We start from the raw sequence: 22,717 nt of genomic DNA on the forward strand, positions 1-22,717 counted from the left end.
GATATCTTATTATATGTACTTAGATATTTTGATTTGACTCGATTTTACTTATCAAAGTAATAAGATTTGTTTTGTGATTTACGCTAATTAGCAGAAAGCCTTGGAGACAAAATAATATTGAGAAGTATACTAATAATGCCAGGAGCATTAAGTTGAATGTATTATCAACGATATCGATGACCCTATAGAGTATAACGTTTCGTAAGATAGAAATCACTCGAGAGAGTGAAAAAGAAATTTTGATTATATAATCATTTTTTATAAATCTCATGCCTTTGACTAGATCAGAACTTATTCTATTGTGCGGGATGTATCTTCATTAGGGGAGACGGGGCTCGTTGACATAAGAGGCAAGTTGGCACTGCGTTCCGTTTATGTATTTATGATTAAAGAAATGATAAAGTTACAGTAAAATATCTCTTTATAACATAGGCCCATGTCTCTAAGTTGCATTTAAATCAAGCAAATATTTCAGTAAAGAAAGAGAAAAATTTGATTTGAAAGAAGACAAATAAATTTTCGAATATTTCAAAATTCGTATTAATGTTCTTCAGCTGAAAAGAGAAATCTAAGTAATGTATTATTTGATAAAAGAAAAGTTTTTGTTACTATATAACATGTTATTTGGAATAATAATCATAATTTATTATAATAAAATGATTTAAATTATATGTCTGTAAGAATGGGGCACGTTTTGGCTCATATTTAAAGTTAGCTTATTGTTAGTTTAATTTACTGTAAGAAGCGTGTAACCATTTAATTACAACTTAATTATGACAAAACGTTATTTATTTATATTTCTATATTGAAACAAGCTACATTTAAAATAGTTTACATATATTATTCTCTAACAGCAGTTTGCTATTTGATTATTACAAAATAACTCTAAAAGATATATGCGATCTTTTTTTAAGAAATACATATCTGCGATCTGTTTTTACTGCTATTATGTTTTCATTAATTTAATATGGAGTTTATTGCTGAAGCAATTCACGCTGTGACATGTGTCAATTTATCCGACTATCGGGGTAAATTGACTACATTGCAGCATGTTCGTATTTCACTTACTACAAAGAAACTATACAGTATACAGAATCGTTCCTGGCATGAAAATGTAGAAAAAGGTTTATTCTACTATATTAATATAGTTTAATCATAATAAATAGTTGTTTAGAAACAGGAATGTCTAAATTATGAAAACAGTGCCAACGAGCCCCGGTCTCCCCTAAAGTCAGTGATCCGACTCCTATTATAGAATTTTATAAAAACGACTTGGAGAAAGACAAACTGAAGCTTCATCGTGACATGTTTCTTGACATTGTCAAACAAAGAGAAATCAAAATGACTACTCTAAAAAATATTATTAAAAAAAAATTTGCCAGTGAGTGAAATGATCAGTGAATTTTCAAAATTAATTAGGATTTTGCTCACAATTCCGGCAACGTCATGCACTGCTGAGCGCTCGTTTTCAACTTTGTGAATATTTAAAACATATTTAAGATCAACGATGGGGCAAAGCCGCTTAAATAGCCTCGCAATCCTTTACATTCATTGCGATATAACTGAAAACCTATACATTGAGTGAAATTGTAAGTAAATTTATATGCGCAAATGCAGTTCGATGATCAACGTTTGCAGTTGTAAACAGCAATAAACATGCTTCTCAGTAAAAAAAGTAGAGTACAATGTGTAACAGTTTTTGCCCCCCTCTCCCGCCCCGCGAGACCGGTAGCAGAACTCCACGCTCGGAATTCTGGTAAGTTGCCGGTCCTGATTTAAACTAATATATTATTAGTATACTATTAGAACTATTAGAATTATTAATATACTATTAGAACTTAATAGCTCATTCTTTATTCTCAGCTTTCCTATCATTTCTCAGATAAATAACGGTTATTTTCGTACTTCTGAAGATCTAAGGAAGAAATTTAAAGTTTAGATTAGATTCCATCGCGAGGCAGAATTTGGTCTTATTTACCGGTCCTCCTTTTTCTTTTACTTAGGTATTTTCAGTGCACAAAGAAAAATGTAAATTACAATATTAATGTAATTACAATATTAATCAGCATTAAATTTAATAAGTAATTTTCTTCAATAATATTTTTTTTAATTAAAATGTCGCGATATTTTAATTTGTTCTATTAAAAAATCAAATTTTGCGCATGCAGGTATATATTTATAAATTATGTTTAAAAAAATAATACATCTAAAAATTATAACAAATTGTGCTTAGAAGCCATATACGTACATAAATATCATTATTTTATATCTTAAATAAACGAAGACAGACTTTATTCAAAGCTGATCTTGGTACTTAATAATAATTTTATGTGAATTTTGTAATTTTTAGTTTGTGAAATACAGTCCTAACCTGAAGCTCTAGTACATAATATTACAAATTGAAGGGCTTGCAATAGTAGTAGGCTAATTTAACTTAAAAATGGAAAATCATTTTTTCTTACTAATATCACATATTAAAATAGTTCTTCAATTATACCAACAAACAATTTAAAAATGCGTTTTAAAAACCGATGATTATGCGGCGCGCAGTTTGCCTGGGTTGAGAAATTGTAAGATTCATATATTATAATATTATTAAGCACCGAGATCCACTTTGCACCATGTTGGCGTGTTTGCATCTTAATTGTTTGTAACACGGTCAATTCCGATACTTGACAATTTAAAAATATTGTGTTTCAAGATCGACAAATAATCGGCGCCAAGTCTGCATGTACGAATTGCAAATTCTCACTGGAAAATATTATTAGGCACTAAAAGATTGGAATTTGACCGAGAATAAAGCCTTCCTTCGCTTATTTGTATAATTCACATGTCGGTCGATTTCACTTACTATTCATTTATATTAAATTCTTAATGTAAAAGGAACATGAAAAATAACGATAATGAGCAAAAATAAGACTGCGATTCAAATCGCGAATGAAAATTGTCCACCTAACAGACCGTTCAAATGCTTTTTGGAAAATTAGATTCTTGGTATAATTTCACGATTTTCTCTCTCTCCTTTTTTTAGAACAATAGTGCTATCTAGTATCTAGATACGTGAACCACCGCCAACAATGCAATCTCACTCTGTGCCGTGTGCATCCCGTCTAGTATCTCGCAGCGACGTCAGTAATTGAATTTTAAATGCGCTTAATTAGGTCACTGGTTAAGCCACCGATGTAATATCGCAATATAAAATTAAAATTCGCGTTCTCTGATTTTAACAAGCCGGAAGGGTAAATCTTGATCTATGTCGCACAAGCGTAATGAAAATCTCGGCGTAGATCAAACATCATTTCTCGTAATATTCAAGTCAATTGTACCGTTTCCCGAAAAAAAAACGTGATAAACGATTAAATGATGTCTCAAACTTTCCGTGAAAAATTCATTGTATTCGATATTTTTACCTGCCTTTATACCCCGTCTTTCACAAAATTACTTTCTCGAATAGTCTCCTCGTCCCCCTCCCTCGTCTCCGGATGACTCTTGATATGTCGTCGCGTGCATCTCCTGCATTTCGAATCGCGGATCGTTCCGTAAATGGGCGTAATCTTATCTGGCGCAGATAAGACGAACGGCAGTCCCATTGGAAACTGCTAGGCATTTAACGTCGTGTTCGTGAGTTATTGCATACCTCGACTAGGTCATTAATAACCCCGGTAGTATTAAGATTGATTCGGAGACGCGACAGAGAGAGAGAGAGAGAGAGAGAGAGAGAGAGAGAGAGAAAGAGAGACAAACGCGACGCGTCCCTTGCCGATTTTGCGCCAAAGTTTCTCGTAATATTTAATCAGTCGAGGCCATACATTATGGTGAAGGCGCTGTCTCGTCTCGCGCGCTCGCGAAGTATATGTGCATCTACGGCTGCGGAGTCGTTAATACGGAATAAATTGCATTAGCCCGGGGAAAATGGGAGTACGTTGGAGTTACGGCGACGCGACGCTTCTATCCGAGACATCTCCATCGAAAGAACGTTTTCGATTACCATTATTTGCACGTACGATCGCGTCGCGCCGCGCCGCGCCGCGCCGCGCCGGGCTCGCCTCGCACTCGGCTCCTTCGCAAAGAAATCGCGCTCGTCGGACTTACGCCTCCGACGCTCGTAAATCTCGGTTACGATCTCCCCCGCCTCCCCTCCACCCATCCCCCCTTCCCTCCCGCGGCTTTTACGATCGTCGGGTCGCGAGAAAAGCGATTCGGCCGCGGCGACATCAATATCGCGCGGCGGGGCGGGAGGGCAGCAACGAGCAACACGTTCTCCCCCGCACTGCTCGCGAAAATTCGCGAGTAACAGTTATTCATTAGAACGGTCAGCTTCTTCCCCCTAGGCGCTTCGAGGTAACGATAATCCACCTAGCGGCCGGCAGGAGCCAGTTATACGGTAAAATTGCGAAGCTTAATGGCGGTAATACCGTCGTGGCCGAGCCTTGTATGGCGTTAATAATACAGTATATTGAGATTGGTTTCGCGAGGCAGAGAAGAGAAGGGGGAGAGGGGGAGGGGAAGAGGAGGATGAGGAACACAGCGAGGCAGCCGAACCACAGGGACCTGACCTAGGCACCTGCCCAAGTTATTCGCCCCCTCCCTCCCCCCCCGCACCCTGTCGCTTTAATAATACACGGACGCGCCAATGGCGCCAGGGCTCTCTGCGAGCCCTAATATAAAGACTAACTCTCAGAAACATCGTATTTTATTCGGACGATGCGAATCACGCACAACCCGAGCAATTCACCCCTCGAAGAACATTACCTGTCACTCGACCGGCGTAGATTCTTTTTTACAACATTTTTGTTTTAACGAGTATTCTATTTTATTTTTAGAGATTAACGAGTATTCTATTAAAGAATTTTTAACACAACTATCAAATTGCTTTGCGCTTTACTTACCGCGCTGTAGCTCCCATTAGATTTATTTCTGTTTTATTACTTGACAATTTCGAGAGTTTTCTAAATTTATTTAGATTCTTTTAGTTATGCAAAGGACAAATAATTCTTTAGAAAATTAAAGAAGTGTCACAAACACTTTGGAGTTACCGTTCCGACGCTTTGATGATGTCGAGATGGTCAAAGATGCAAATTCCCAGTAGACGCAGATTATAACCGCAAAGTTGTAGCAATATTTGTAACATTTCAGTTATATTGCAGAAATATTATAACGTTGCTGCAATATTGCTGTTACAATCTGTGTTTGCTGGATTATTGCCTATCCGCGAAAGACGCGTAATACATCGCTTTAATTTAGATTGCCCTTTTTTACGCCTTGTTCCTCCCTCTCCCCTAGTTTAACGTTTCCTTTTTTTTTCTTCAAGTGAGACATAGTTGCGGCATCCGCTTTTTCGTTCGCGATTGAATACAACGAGAGGAAGATGAGAGAGAGAAAGAGAGAGAGAGAGCACTTTAAGGGTCTACGATTTCGGAATAAAATTTGTGGATAATGAGTTTGCCTTCCCGTGGGAATTGTTAGAGAATCGTCCGCGCCGAGTATAATATCGATTTTCCGAATCGTTCGGAATGCATATATTCAATAAGATTCTCACCTTCATTGTTGGCGCTGCTCTTGATCTCTGTCGCCTTCGGTGCCGCCGATGGCTTCGGAATGGCTGAAATAAAAATCGTTCAGTTCTTTAATGACGTCATATAACTTGTTAAATATCGGCCAATAAATTTAACTCCGAACTCCGAACGTCTTATTCATATTTTAACTGGGGGGTCATCTTATCTCTCCGAGGCGGCGCGGCGGGGAATTGCACGGGGCCGAGATAGGATATAACGGAATGGTGACGGGGGTATGAGGAAAGGGGGGGGGGAGGGGGTAAAGGACGACGCGAGAGACATTTCCTCTCTCTCGGCGATTTAACCGTAGCCGATTTACTGCCAGCATCCGCTCGGCTTTAAATAAATCTTCGACTCGGGCGAAATTAAACAAAGGCTCGAGAATTCGCGATTTATGGAAGTCGTTTCACTTTTAAATTATTCACGTCGCGAAACCGCGCGCGTCCCCGTCTGCGCTATAATATCTCGTATAGCAAACAACATACACCAGTGGTGATGGCGATGGCGGCGGTAGATGCATAACGATAGCGGTCAGGGGGGGAAAAAATTGTTTGTTCGCGTACACGAACCGCGCGTGGCATGAGGGGGGAGGGGAGAGGGGGCTAGAAAATGCACGTCAGCTTACGGTATAATCTGATGGATCCCTCCGTCTCGCCCAGCGAGTTTTTGCTAATGCACCGGTAGCTACCGAAGTCACTCGCTGTCAAGTTTCTGATGGTGAGTCTCATGTGCGCGCGGTAGCTGTTCTCCATGGTATTCGTCGTGTACTTCTCGTTGGTGAGAATCATCTCGTCTCCCAGGAACCAGTAGCTCATGGCGCGGGGATAAGCTTCCGTGTGACAATCGATCGTTACGTTGGTGCCGGTTGGCGCGCCGACAAGCTGATTCGGCACGAAGATCATCGGCGAAACTGAAACGTCAAGGAGAGATTTATACATTCCGCGCTTTATGCTACTTTTATTTATATATTACGTAATTTCACATTGATAGCTACTTCATATTAAGGTGGTTTTTTTAGTAAAATGCCAAAAATTTGAGGTGCCTCACCAGGGCCCATCCTAAATTATAAATATTTGCATAATTTGGATAAAATATTAAAACTACGGTGTATACGTATCTAATGAAATAATATAAAACAAACGATATTTATCGGTCGAGTGTTTCCTAGCAATGTTGCCAGATTTATCTATCACATGTCGCTATTATAGATTTCGCTCGATATTTTGCATTTCAACATTAAATATCTTTCCAGAATGGCCGTTGACATATTACTTTTCTGTGACCATTAACGGTTTGTGTGCAGTTAGAAAAAGTATCTCCAATCCTTACTTAACCTGTCACTAACGTAGTTATACGTTAGAAATTACATTTTCAACATCTTTTTGCACACGTCAAGTTCGGTACTTCAATTTTATTATATTGAAAAATTTGACATTTTTATAGTAACTTGATTTAGAACCACCTTAACGTCCCGTTTGCATGTTGCGATGCGCGCAAAAAAGTTGTTTGTATCCGTTAAAATTGGATCTTAATCGATTTTAATCGAGGGCAAAAATAAACTGTTACTTGTAAAGAAAGAAACAACAAACTGCATGCAAGAAACATGTAACTCCTTAACAAGACGCGTACAAGTTCTTCCGGCGAACTCGCCAACAAGAAATTTTTGCATTTTTATGTAATTGCTCTAAATACACACAAAGTGCATGATGTTAATGCAGTTAATGTATGGATGTGTGTGTAATTATTGTTGCGTGTTATATATTCTTCCCTTTTTCTGCTTTTACATATTCATATAAGCTAATATCTGATAGGCATTACAACGGTAGCCATGATAGCGCCTCACTATTTGCGTATTCTCATTTTCATTCCCAACCTACACGTAAATCTTTCGTATTCGTACGCGATAAATTAAATTAAATTAATTTAAATTAAATGTTAGTAACGATCGCATATTAAAACGCGCCGTTGCGCGCGCTCCCTTAATTATCCTCCACGTACAATCGTTACGCGATAAAATCAAAGATTGCGCTGCGACGTAACGCCGAGTTTCCCGTCCCCCGTAATGCAGACACGACGGATCAAGTTTGTACTTTCCCCGGGATGGCGGGGCTCCGCAAAATGCGCCACGGTCGGGAAACGAGTTGAGAACAAAGTCTATTATGGTTACAAGTCTAACGCCGGCGTTAAGGTTACGCAATGAAGAGTTAAGGCCGCGCGAGACGACGACGACGTCGCCGCCGCCGCGCGATTCCGTCTTTATGTCCTTTCTGTATTTTCCTCGGTGCGGAGGAGAGGGCAGGGCAAGGGAAGGGTCCCGCGGCCTCCCTCTCCCTCTCATTCCGGACGAACAATTTTCTAACTCAGCAACTAAACCAGAAACGGCTCCTTCTTCGTTTCGAATTAATCCAACGTCGGATGCGCGCTCGTATAAGGTGTGTCGCGCGACGTTGGTGGCAGGCGTGCTGCTTTGGTAACGGGTTAAATTAAAGTTGCAAACTCCGCCAGCAGGTTGTATGATACAATAAGGGAATAATAATGCACCGGGCGCCGATGTAAAACGACACCGGGTGCTGAGAGCTCGTTATACCCCTTTAACGAGGAGAATCATAATCCAATGCATTCTGGATTAAGCCAACGATATCATATCGACGTTTTTCTTCCCTCCCCCCCCCTCCCCCACCCTTATACTTTCTTCCTCCGCCTCGATTGGCCGCGGCGACTTTCGTCAGAGAAAGAACAATTATATCGTCGATCGAAACCTTGAAGATAATAGCTGTCCGATATCATCTATTTAATATTCGAGTACGAGTGTTGAAGTTTAAGACGTGTTATCGAGTAACCAATTAACTCGGAATCATATCTACAGCTGAAAATAAAGCTGATTTGAAAATCACAGGCTATTAAATATTTCACAACTCATATATACGATAAGCAGTGTAACGAAAAGTCAGAAGATATAATAGAAAGAAGTTTATTTATTCAATACAACATTCATATATAATCGCGTTACGAGTCTTTAAATGTTAAAAAGCTCATATATTTAACTCGTTTAACTCATGTCAAATAAAATCAGGTAAACGAAGAAAATATTAATCAGAAAATATAAAGAGATTCTTAAATATCTATGACTTATCTGTAATATTGACACAATCGCTACGCGAACAATAACGGTATTCGATTTTCATCAATGTGGTTATTAAAGTCATCTATTATGATGTTCAATGTTAATCATTGTTTTACAACTTTTATGTGAAAACAAATTATCTATTTACTTTAATAAAGTGGATAATTAATTATTAAATAAATTCTTGTAATGAAGCAAGATTCACAATTAAACCTTCCTGGCTCGTCGCATTCATCTCTTGCGAGTTTTTCCTCTTTTTCTTTAAAGCGATCTTCTTCCGCCTTAGTCGATCGCAATGACTTTCATCGGATTAGAAGAAAATATTGCCATCGATCTCGAAATTTTATTAAGAATTTATTCGATATTATCTATTCAACACCCGGCATACAAGTGGATAAATTTAATGAATACTTATATAATTCAAGAGCGGGATTTACAATTAAATCTTCCTAGCTTGCCGTATTCTCCATGTGCGCGGTTTTTTTTTGCTTCTTCCTGTATCTTGGTCAGTCGCAATGACTTTCATTGGAGAAAAAAAAATTGCCATCGATCTCGAAACCTTGGAGAACATATTCGATATTATCTATTCAAGACCCGACATACGAGTGGATAATAAATTTAATAAATGGAACCGGCTGAGAGACCGGCTGAGGCTATTCGCTTGATTAAACTTCAACACTCGTACTCGAATATTAAATAGATGATAGCGAACAGCTATTCTCTTCAAGGTTTCGATCGACGCTATAATTATTCTTTCTCCGACAAAAGTCGCCGCAGCCAATCAAGGCGGAGGAAGAAAGCATCGGGGGAGGAGGGGGGAAGAAAAATGCCGATACGATATCGTCGGCTTAATACAGAACGCATTGGATTATGATTCTCCTCGTTAGAGAGGTATAACGAGCTTTCATGTAAAATAATTTTTTTTTGCACAGAATTGTACAACTGCGACCATTAACAACGCTTAATCACTGATGATGACTTAAAATTAAGTCGAAACGTCTGTAAAACTGTTACGACTTTTTTTGTATTGTTCTCAAGAATATATTTTGTGATGTGAACTACATCGGAATTATTGTTGTAATTTGCGCACGATTTACCGCGCTGACTCCTGACAGTCCTTACGATTTGTTTTGATTATTTGTTTAACAAGGAGTCCCAGCTAATTAATTTAATTTAATTTAATTTAATTTAATGAATGCTTGTAATGAAGGGTGTGATTTACAATTAAATCTTCCTAGCTTGCCATTCTCCAGTTTGGCTGTTTTTTGCTTCTTCCTCTATCTTGGTCGAAGACGCAATGACTTTCATCGGAGAAAGAAAAATTGTCGATCTCAAAACTTTGGAAAATCTATTCGATATTATCTATTCAACACTCGATGGTTTGGACAATAAATTTAATAATTGCTTGTAATAAATAAATGAAGAGCGAGATTCGCAATTAAACCTTCCTAACTCTCGCCGCATTCTCCATCTGTGGATAACGCGCAGGACAGAGATATATAGAAGTGCAACGCGCAGCTGAGTCTGAATACGGCAGATATAGACGTAATCGATGGTAGGAAATAGGAGAGAAGTGTGCATTAATTAAAGTCAACGGTGGCAATTTGTGGATTTGTGGTAAGCCGGGATGCAACGTCGCGGACTACGCTGATGTACAGGGCATGGTCAGGTGATCATGACTCTACGAATGCAGTGCATCGTTCATCGTGGCATATCGTTGCTCGTTATCCTGACGGGACGGGCACACTATTTTTTGTCATTATCAATTAGATGAAGAAAGGGATTGTATGTTTCAAGTATGCGTGCGTAAACATGTATGTGCTTAAAGTATAAAATGTAAGACTCGTGGAAAATAAAAATATGATATTGTTAACGCGGCGTGTACGAATCAGCGCGGTAAATGGTGCGCAATGAAAAATAATTTCAACAAATAGTGTTTGTAATTTTATATAATCGTAGACGTTTCGGCTCTCCTTTCGAGCCATCTTCAAGTACATGAGCATGAATAAGTTGATCAAACAAAGTCAGTGTCAATCTTGGGGTAAGAACCTCCTTCCCAATAAAAATGTAAAAATATACATGTACGAGCTGTAGGCTCGGATATAGTGAGCATATTCTTCACTCAAGATCGGCAGTCTTAAACAAGTAGTCTCAAGAAACAAAATCCATATTGTCACAAAAATTCTTTAAAAGAACAATATATGTAGTATAAAGAGCCGAGAAAAAGACAGGTTTTGAACAGGTACGAACAGTATGAGTGTCAAATATAAAATATATGTGTTTGTACCTTTATTAAAACTTAAGGTATATCATATAGAAAAAGTTTTATGTACAAACCAATTCGACAGTAAAATTGAAAAAAGATTTCTAAAACCTGGCTGGAGGAAAAACTGCACGATTGTATGTTATGTCATAATTAAATAACGTAATAACAAATTTTAATTCAATAACCAAATTATTAGATATTCCAAAATACTTTTGCCCAATTTCGTTAAAAATCAAAATCACTTATATGCATTCTCAATCGAGTTCAGAATTTGTTCAGAAGTTATTATTATTATTTATTATTCAGAATTCATTACGTTTATCAAAATATTCTTGTAAATTAAATCACAATAATGAATCAAAAGTGATAAACATGAGCGTAAAAGCCAAGCAAGATCCAAGTGCTGAATAATGTATATAATAACAATATATACATACAAATACAAAAAAGGTCGAAACGTTTGTATGACTTGCATATTTTGTTATTATATACATTATTCAGCACTTAGACTTCGCTTGGCTTTCATGCCCCTATGTTTCTACCGCTTTCAATTTCAATTTTCAAACTATAAGCCTACTTTCCATATTTATTATTACATTAATAAATATTTCTCTGGAACCTTTATAGCTTTATTGACAGGAGCAAAATTCTATACCTTCCGCGGCCATTCGTTTATTGCCTCCGTATTTCGAATGCATGCGACTTTAACAAATCGATGTAAATAGCGCGCCGTCAATTACGCGGCTGTTATCGCGTCGTCTCATCGTGACTCAGCCGCACCCGCGGTACTCGTCAATTACACGGCCAATTGAAAAAGAAAGGATATAATACTCTCATTGCGGCAGAGAGGGAGAGAGCGGGAGGATGCGATGGTCCCGGCTCGCTTATCACGCTCGCGCACCCCGGCGGGAGCGACCGCGTGAATTGTCGCCTGGTGTACCCCAGGCCCGTGACGCAACGTACATGTACATATAGGTATAGGCGCAGAGTGAAAACGTACGGAGTAAAAAGTCAACTCGCTAAATCGTGCATGCCTCATCAACATGCCTGATGAAGTAGGTTACCACTTGCAGAGACTGGACCACATATGGAGACCCGAGCCGCGTGCATGCCAACCGAATTATGTCCCCCGTATTCGCGCGCGTTTTCCTCCCTTCCACCTCCTCCCTCCCCTCCCGCCACCGCTACTCTCCCCATCACTCACTGGCTATGCTTTATGCAGCGGCGCAATTTTGCCCGCGTTGCAACGACGGGTATATGCATGCTGAAAACGCGACATGTGTACGAGCTGTGTACTACGCAACTACTGCTCTCCCCCCCCGCCACCCTGCCTCTCTCCCCCCATATGTCAGCAAAAATTTAGAAAGATCGTTGTGTCAACGCGATCGTGTCTCTTTGTCGCTAGACTGAATATCCAATTCGGGACCCGCGTCCCGGTTCATCCTCAATGAACGAATTCTTTCGAAAGATTCGGGGAGTACCCGAATCTTTTCCCACAACCCGGCACGATCCGAGCTGAATAAGCGATTACGAATAAAAAGTAATCCGTGAAACGTGAGTTCGCGCGGGATGTTATAATTTTATTTTCTCACGTGCACTTCATTTCGGCGCGTAGTTTGTGTAATCGGACTAATGAACTGCAGTATAATGATTCGTATATTATGTATGAATTAAAGCACGAGTAAAAGCAGAGTATACTCAACAATACGAATTCAGTTTGTTATCTCTCGCTCATTATGCGCCGCTTATTCATTCCATTTCGTAATGGGCCAACATAGAAAACTGGGTAAGCGGTGTTATCGGCTGGCTGGAATTTATACGGACGACGTCTCCATCGAGGGGGGAATTTGCGAAGCGTGTTACAACGAGTGGTTGTTAGACCTCCGATTCCGGAAGTGCATCTTGACGTCTTACACTGATCGAGCACCCTTTTCATTTTTTTTTCTCTTTTCCCTGGGCAGAGTACCCGCTTCTCAAACTCCCTACGCATTCCTTTCGCGTTACGAGAGACAAATACGAAATTTAGATGCGTATTACGTAACCACGATGTAATCTTTTAATATTTAATTTTAGCTGTAATTTTAAGAGAAAAGAATAAAATCGTGGATTATTTAATGTAACTAAACGAACAAAGTGGAGCAGAAATAGGAAAACGTAGGAGAACTTCTGTATGAGAATAAGTAATGAGCATACAACACTCGCCGCTTTACAACTTGAAGTAAAGTCATAATTGTATTCTGCACTGATTCTAGAACACGTTATATCAGTATAGTATTATACGAGGTATAAAACGTGCACACCTATTATACAATTTCTAAATATATAGGTATATATATAAATGATAAATAATTTCTAAAATAGTTCTAATAATATTTAGAGATATTATTAACGAATAATTATTTCTTCTTACAATTAGTATTAAATATGTCTTCTCTTCGAATTATTCGTATCATATTTTTCATATAAACCATATATTATTGTTTTGTTTAATCGTAATACGATCAAACACGATAAGTGAAATATATACAGATTTGTTCTTAACTACGTATTAACAAAAACACGTAATAATTGTAAACTAAATATGTAAACTAAATATTGTAAAAGACAGACAAATTAAGATTAAGTCAAACTATAACGAATTTATTTAAACAAGGATGACAGCGTTTTTTATTACAAGAAAATTTCTAATAGCGATAAGAATTATACATAAAAAAATATCAACGCTAAACGTGGTACATGTTTCGACCTAATTGGTTTTCTTCAGCCATCTCAACAAATAATAATTACAGATAAAATATTACACCATAATATATACGTATATAAATTAATACGTTACATCTGTAGAATGTCAAATTTGATAAGATATCAAATAAACATGTACTACGTTTAGCGTTGATCTTTTTTATGTATAATGCTTCATGTATAATCGCTATTAGAAATTTTCTTGTAATAAAAAACGCTATCATCCTTGTTTAAATAAGCTCATTAGTTTGGCCTAATCTTAATTTGTTTGTCTTTTACAAGGACGAGCTGGTCTTAATTTGTTTAAATATTGTAAAAATAAATCACGCGTGTAATTATAAAACGATTTCAAAGAAGAAACAGGAAATTCAAGTAAAAGCGACAGCATCGATACAACTAATGCAATGCAGGACGATATGTCAACTAGCGTGTATATACCCTGTGTGTGGCAGTTAAAAAAATTAATATACCATCATAGATCACTATCATTATCGCAGGTATATACATATGTATAATGCTGACTAAGGTGGCAATAAAAAAAAAAAAAAAAACCGTAACGTTGGCGCACCATCGATCGTCCGGCGGAGGCCGACACAAAGGGGGAGAGCGAAAGAATTATGCCGTCAATCAGATCGCGTTGGAGAATTTCCCACGGCTCTCGCTCGTCTCATTACGTGCGTTCAAATTTTTACAAAGGCGGTGTCCCGCAAAATCCCAACACGCGTACGTGCGCCGCGCACCACCGGCGGGGTTGGGTGAGAGACGAGAGAGGACGGGGGAGGCGCACGGGGGTTCGGGGAGGGGGGAGGGAGGGTGCACGAGAAGACGATCCCCGAAGCGTCCGCTATGACCCGGGGAACGCGCCGCATCCGCGGAGAAAACCGATGTTTTATCCCGCTCGTCTAAATAAAATATGTCCCCCGCCTCCTAAATATTCAGGAGATACCGCCCCGGCCTGTGCCGTACCGTAACGTTACCGCTCCTTCTTCCCTCAGCAACGACGCCGAGGGCCCACCCGCTCGCCCGCGCGCACGCACACCGACGTGTAGCAACAGCAGCAGCGGCAGCGGCAGCAGCAGCACGCGGATGCAAGGCATACGAAGTGACACGAACGAATGAAACGCATAAAAGGGAAAAATGACCAGGGCCGGCGGGACGGCTTGCGCGCGGCTTCCAGTATTTCCCCCGGGCTTTCCCGACGGCGTTTTCTCTCCCCCATGCCTCCCCCCTCCCCCCGCCCTCCTTCGTCCTCTCCTCCTCCCCTGCGGGTCCCGCGATCTACTCTTTCCTTGCCTCTTGTTGTCTGGTTATACACGTATTCGGTGCGGAGCACGTGCGCCCGCTGCACGGCAAAACGTGTGCAACGCGCTGCACGTGTGCTCGCGTTGTGCAATTCGTGAAATGAAATTTAAACAACACACGACCGACCCGCCGCGCCGTGCCGTCGCGTCGCGTCGGATCGGAGATCGCATACAGCAACGCGTTTAAAATTTATTCGACAAATCGTCGTTGGGCCGCGATCCAGCCACCGCGCGACGGTAGAGCCCTAATTCTCGCGTCGCCTCCTTCGAGAGAAAGTTCGCGCGTGCCGGTATTTACGATACTTAAACACGTGAACAAGCTGGAGAATTAGGATACTTTATGAACATTTGGAGTTCACAATCACAGCAGTTTCCCGCATCCAATTAACATAATTTATTACAGTAATTAAGTTCCGGCAACACCTGCATGCCGTTGTTGTATACATTCCGCGATATCGTTATCTCACAATATCTTTTTAATTAATGCATAAACCTTAACCCTTAATATACAATGCATAAATCTTAACCCTTAGTATACACGATTCCCTTGTAAAAGTTTAATACTTAAAAGCACTAACAATTCTTTTAATATTCAACATAAGTAATCATCTGGCCCTTACTCTATTAAATTTCTATAAGGATTGGGTCATTCATGTCTCCTTAATATCTATATGTATGATTGAGCCATTTACGTCCGCTGTAATTAGTTATAATATTTATATACATTTTTTTTTCTTTAATACACAATCTTACAAATATGTTCTAAAGAAAAACAATAACAAGAAATGATAAAATAAGAGTCTATCACGCAGAATTTGGTGCGTGAGAAAGTGTTCAAAATATATTAAATGTAATTACATATTTATACAAAATTTTTTTCTAAAGATATTAAAGTGCATGTATGTAAGAATAACTTAATAATTGTTATATATTGTTTTCTTTCTTGTCATAAAAATCAACCTTCGAATGACGTTATCGTAGACAGCAAAAAATCGGAGAATCGTGTAAACTAAGAGTTAACGTAAATCAAATTGTTATTTGTTCGTCAGCGTTACAGTGACGTGCCACTGTCGACAGCGCGTCATCAAATTTTTACAGTCGACAAATAATATTATTGCAAGACCTCACGCAATTTTGACCGAACCCTTGAATTAAATATCCACGTCGTTAAGCCGTTTATTGCCGAACATCTCGCATGTAACGTCGTAAAATAATAATTATCGCGTCGCATTGTACCCCCCCGGCATTGCCGACTGCATGCCATTCGTCATATGAATATGTACATCTCATATGTGTGTCCCGTACGTGTTACCGTACAAACGCGATGATAATGTGCGGTATGCTCGCAACGAACTCACATTCGACATCCACGGTGATCCTCTTGCTGACCGTGGGCGGCACGCCATTGGTCGCGATGCAGAGATAAGCGCCCATTTCGCTGCGTGTGATCCTCGTCAAGTTTAATTGCTCGCCATCATACAGGGTCACTGAAACCAGAAGCGGGGAATTGATTCAGCTTGGTCGAGGGCGCAAATACAGTTCACGGAAACCGGACGGGTTATATATACTCTCGCGTAAGCAACGTTTCATCCTCGTTATCTCGTAAGCGAAACGAGGAAGACGGTTATGCAAATAGTTCGGTTTGAAATTTAGCAACCCGCAGCTTTACGCGATGCACGGACAGCTCTTAACGTTTTGAGTTGAACCTTAACACGTTAAGGTAAAATACCACGCGACAAATTTCTCGTGTCAATATGCTTAAGCTAACGACGTAATTGTCAGCAAAATCACAATTACTTCAAGTGCAGATGTGTCGATTCACAAATTTAAGTAATAAATCTGTGTAATAAATGTCTACTTGTATGTATTATATGTGTACGATTCATTTTTCGGTGTAAAAATAACATACTTAGGTAATAAGTGTCTACTTATATATACATATATAATTTAGCTTTCCACGTAAAAATAACACATTGTTACATGTTACATGTTATTTTTAATAATATATATACTATATTATATTATGTTCTCATTATAAACTATATTATATTATATTATTTTCTCATTATATTTGTTATAGTTATATATGTTATTTTTAATAACATATTATAGAGTGTTATTTACATGAAAAAATAAATCACACATATGTATATAAGTAGACACTAATTACATACTTGAACACTCTGTAGTGTGTAAATCTACGCGGAATTTAATGAAGTATTTCTATAGCTTTATATTAAACACACATCTTTACGTCAATTTGTGTACAACGGTTTTAATGTGCACTAGTGCATCCAACCAAATTATTAATCACATATATACAGAGTGTCCCGAATTTTGTGAATTAAAATATTATAGCAAGAAAGTCTTCGAAAAATTAAGAAAAAAGTTATTTGCAAATTTTTATTTTAAGCAGTAGTTTTTGAGATATAAGGATTTAAATTTGAACAATTACAGATTACGCCCGTGAAATTGCGTGACCTAACTAACATTATCGACACGGATACATTTCTGTTTAACCGTTTATAATTGACCAAATTTAAACTTTTACATCTCAAAAACTACTGCTTAAAATAAAAATTTACAAATAACTTTCTTACTTAATTTTTCGAAGACTTTCTTGCTATGATATTTTAATTCGCGAATTTCGGGATACTCTGTATATATACATATATATAAGTAAACATTAATTACACATTTGAATTTGCAATGCATAAATCCACAGCGGAATTTAATGAAGCAACGAAGTTTACAGGAATTCAGAATACGTTTTTATTGCTGCGTGATTTACGTCTTTGTTTATATCTACGTTAGTCTATTACGAAAGTTTGCAGCGAGAGATTTGTATTTTACAAGTAAGACTGTAGTAAAATTATAAGAGAGTCACGAAACGGAGAGAAATGCAGAGATTAAGTTAATGCTCGGAGTGCCCGCATTTTCGTCAAACTCATTTCCGGTTGCGTTCGGATTTTTCTTCCATTAAATTTTTTTTTGTTAGATCAAGTTCGTGCAAAATCATAATGTGACTGTCGCAAATGGCTCACGGCTGTACAAGTATTAGGATCACCCCTTTCTCCTCACCCCTCTGCCGATTCGCGTGATCAGGATTTTTGATGTCATTATCGGTGGAAGAATGTATGTATTGGCTTCGTGTCTACGTTACATCAAACGACGATTTACGAGGGAACTTCCGCTGGCTCTTTATTACGGGAGGAGAAACAACCGGTAGGGAGTTAATAGAGGACAGAGGAGAGAAGAGGAGCAAAACGATCGGCACTCCGTGACAAGAAATTGACGGTATGAAGGTACTCCGTTATTACTGCCATACCGAGAGAAAATGATTCGTTTGCCTCTCGAGAAATATTAATAAAAGCAATTTAATTCAGTGTTGTCGTACGAGAATAGCAATGTAATGCAACAAACGAAAATTTTTAATGTAAAATTTTTAATATGCGACATGTCTTCATAAAATTAATAAAAACAATATTTCCACAAAGCGAAACAAGCTGCAGTCTGCAAATGAAAATTATAATAAATATAATATACAATATATATAAATATAAATATAATAAATAAATTATAATAAATTATGCATAAAAATAAATAATTCATATAAATTGTAATAACGATCACATTTTATATTCGCACGACAAAAATTCGTTAAACTTATATGTACGTAATCGGCAAATCCAAGAAGGATAATGATATTCTATCGACGTACGCGCTAATAGGCAAACTTCGAAATGATTTATGATACTTTGTTTAAGTTTCATTCGAATCTCTAGCCGTATTACGTAATAAAATAGTCCGTACAGCATTGTATCCAAGGAGGATTACGATTGGCAGTAAATTATACTGACCGATAATGTAATTGATGGGAGAACGAAATTCGACGGACTAGGAAAGGAGTTCCTTTCCGACAAAACAGGAATCCGATAGGAAGAAGAAGAGTCCCTTCCGGTTGTTCGGGCATGATATTTACTTCTTTGTATAACGCGATACTTCACGCTGATAAATCTCACAAACTCTATACGGTTTCACTGTTTCTCGAAGATCAGCGGCAATGGGCAGATAATATAAACTTTATTTCTATGATTTGTAGCATTTTGAACCATATTATTGGCATGCTAAATTATACGTGTCTTTGTCTTTATGATGGTACTTAATCTCGGATTATCGTAAAAGCAATCAACGTCAGGCTTAGCATCTCCATAATAACAATTAAAACGAAATGAACGCGAGCCGTAAGAATAGATTCGAACCACCTGGAATCGGCGGCGACGACGATACACCTTCCTCTTTCTCTCTCTCTCTCTCTCTCTCTCTCTCTCTCTCTCTCTTGGAGAGAGGGTGGCGTTCATAAATCTCTAGCCCGGTTTACTTCGGCTTTGCTTGTCTCCTAGTCGCGATTAACCGACCCCCCAGCCATTAGAGCGGGGCGGGCGATGTTTCTTTCACGAGACACATGCCCTGCCAGCTTCACCTCGCCACGTGCTGTATTCCACCGTAGCGCAGGTTGTCGGAGTGCAACGGTTGCCGCCGATTGGCAGGAGCAAGCCCGATCGATCGATCGAGCGCGAATAATTGAGAGGAACGCGCGAAATCCGAGCCTGCAGGAGAACGGCGCGGCGCGGTCTCGTGGATACCAAGTGACGTGATAACACCCGTCCGATAAACCGCCGTTGTTGTGCCGTGAGGCAAACGAGTCGCTGCCGAGTGGTCGGATATCCGCGCGCGCGTAAAAGCGGAAAAAAATATTGACGGAGAACGTAAAAACATATTTCTTCGACGAGAGCGAACAAGCGAGCGAGCGAGCGAATCGCGTGCTCCATTTTCTCTCGCGGCTATCACGCCGCGACCGTATAACCGGTCGAATCCTCCATCATCCGCGCTTCTCGCTTTCGTTTAATCGCGTCAATTAATACGGCGTCTGACCGCTGCTGCTGGCTGCTGGTCGAGACGCGCGCGCCAGGATTCGACGTTTAATCGGATACGAAGGGAATAAAGCTGTAGGTAGAAATAATAATATTCGGTACGATTTAATTCGGGAAAAATTCATAAATTTCATTCTATGCTTCTCTCTCGACGTGGCATTTTCGCTCCAATTCGACCGTGGAATTTCTCGCAGAATAACTTTTTTTTTTGTATTCTGGATTTTAATCAATGCAGCGTTTAATCAATGGATTTGATCAATGTATCGAAAATGATTTCGCTTCACCATATACACCAATGCGTTTTAATCATGTTAAATAATTGGATGCGTTCATTGTCGAAGATATTACCCTCGTATTACTCTGCAAACTCGGAAAAAACAATTATGCAAAAAAATTTCACAGGATAATATATTGTATATACTGTATCGCACGTAAAAGAATTGCGTAACCGTATGTACATTTTATACTGCATATTTGCTGATAAAATTTGCAACACACAGTTGCAACATTGAAGGTAAAAATCAGAAATAAAAAATAATTAAAAGCCACAAAGACAAAAATCCGAATAGATAATGATATTCTATCAATGTACGCGCTATAATAGGCAAACTTCGATAGTAAGAGAAAGAGAGAGAGAGAGAAAGAAAGGAGAGAAATTATTAAATTCCAACGACGATTTTGCAGTTCTCCGAACGCAGAGTCCGAAAAATAAAACGATCGCTCGAACCGTGCACCTCAAGCAAGCCTCTTTTAGATCCCGCGGATGCAATATGTCGGATAAAATATTTGCAATGAGTTTTTGATCGGTGGTGGCACACCGGTCCTTTCGATACAAGTTCATTTCGCCATCAACTCATCCGATATTAATGTATTCCGCCGTTCTTCGACGAGTCCGGGAATATTTAGATATCGGGGGTAGCTCAAAGCCTGGATGCAAATCGATACAGGATTGCGCAAACACTGATAGTTATTTTTAAGGACGATTTTCGCAATGAAACTTTCACTCGGCCGTATAAAAGCTCGCCAGAGGCGGAGCGCGACGTCGCGGATGCGAGATATATATAAATTTGTATGTGTGTGTGTGTGTGTGTGTGTGTGTGTGTGTGTGTGTGTGTGTGTGTGTGTTTGGAGGGGGAAGGGTGTTCAATATTTGTTACCTCTTTTCAATAATTCAACACGGAAAGAACGATTTTGTTGAAAGACCTAAAAATTTTACTAAAAACAAATCTGAAATTAATTTTTTATTGAATCATCAGAATAATTTGTTGAAATGTTTAAACTGATAAGTATTGCTATAAAACGTTTTGATATTCTAACAATTATTTTGACTTTCTCACAAATAATTTTGAACAAAAATTATTTTCAGATCTGGATTCAGCAAAATTGTTCTTTCCGTGAAGGATTTTTTCAATAACTCTCTCGTCGTGATTTGACAAAATGTTTCTATATGTATGTTCCTAAAATGTAAATTCTTCACTGTGTGTATATAATGTATTAAAGCAATTCTTGCAAATTAGGATTAATATTTAACAATGTAGAATGTGTTCGGCAATTTTAAGCAAGATTGTATTAAAGAGGAAAGTCAAACAGTCGTCAACGTAAATTCGGCCAAGTGTTTCGCAAGCGTTTTGTGCATACCTTCGAGAATTTTATTGCCTTCCCTCACCCCGCCCCCTCAGATTTCGGTACACGGATAAAGTAGAAAAGTAAAGCGCCGCCGCGCTCGGTGCCGCCCTATGTATAGCAGCCTGGCGAAATTTGCGCGGAAAACTGAATTTGCACGTGGATGTTCCGTGTATTTTCCAGTTAGTGTATTGTCTGACTATCGGAGCGTACGGCCGAGACGGTGATTTGGTGCTGGGACTGACAGCCGCCTTAGCCTGGGAACTTCCGAATAAGGTCGACTCAAAGATATCGAATTTGCTTCACCGTAGAAGCCGGAGCGTCGTGTATCCGAAAATGGAGGCTTTCTTGCAATCGTGAGTGTCGTGCTGTTATTCCGCATTTTTCAACCGGGCTCTCTATAGTTCCACGATCTTTCAGCGTGTATTCGGATTGACGAGCAGCGCGCGCCGCGGCTGAATGCGTCTAAAACGGTTTTAAGCGTCAAAAACCGCAACAACAAAAAAATTCTTTTTTTCGATCGGATAAAAATGTAAGCGCAAAGAGACGCGTCTCGTCTGCAACAGTATCGGGCCGTTAGAGATCAATTATGGAGAATCACGCGTCGATAAAACGCGGCGCGAATCAATGCGCGGTCATTTACCGATCGGAAAAGCGATTTAACGCTAACATACAACAATCGATTCAACGCCAACCTAAAACACAGCACGTGAGTCCGGAAAACCCATGCAACTTTGAGAAGTCATAATTTTGGTTCCAATCAATATGTTTTTTTTTTTTCAAATGAAAGTTCAGAGTCTCAGAAATGATTTGAAATAAGTGACTGAAATAGACAGTATTACCGAGAAATGATCTATTGTGAAATTATTAAGGAAAAACTATCAAGCGAAAATAAGAAATTTATAAATATCTATTGTTTTTAGTTAAATCATATTTTCGCGACAAAAAATTTTTAAGGACTTTATAATCCCGTGTTTTAAAGTTAAAGAGTGATACTTTTCAAAAAGAACTTACGGCATTGTTACATTTCTCTTAAAAAGTATAATTGTATAACGAGAAAAATATGATGCATTTTTATGATTAATTCAAGATGTCCAAATTGTTTAAAATTAGTCTGAGCACTGAAGCTGGTCAACGTTGCAATCGATAGTGAAGACCTCTAACTTTTTATT

At 38.8% G+C, this 22,717-nt stretch overlaps 1 protein-coding gene across 1 annotated transcript in view; it reads right to left on the reverse strand.

Annotated features, from left to right (window-relative positions):
• Window positions 1–22,717, reverse strand: part of LOC105450647 (lachesin-like) — a 366,968-nt gene that overhangs the window by 50,552 nt on the left and 293,699 nt on the right. The window contains exons 7-9 of the mRNA XM_011690577.1: window positions 16,347–16,475; window positions 6,181–6,465; window positions 5,540–5,602 (exon numbers count right to left, since the gene is read on the reverse strand). Of these exons, the coding sequence (XP_011688879.1) occupies window positions 5,540–5,602; window positions 6,181–6,465; window positions 16,347–16,475 (477 nt within the window). The remainder of the gene's footprint in view (window positions 1–5,539; window positions 5,603–6,180; window positions 6,466–16,346; window positions 16,476–22,717) is intronic.

The sequence above is a fragment of the Wasmannia auropunctata genome, unplaced genomic scaffold (genome assembly GCF_000956235.1).
Source record: "Wasmannia auropunctata unplaced genomic scaffold, wasmannia.A_1.0 LD336059.1, whole genome shotgun sequence".
In the NCBI taxonomy this organism is placed as follows: Eukaryota; Metazoa; Arthropoda; class Insecta; order Hymenoptera; family Formicidae; genus Wasmannia; species Wasmannia auropunctata.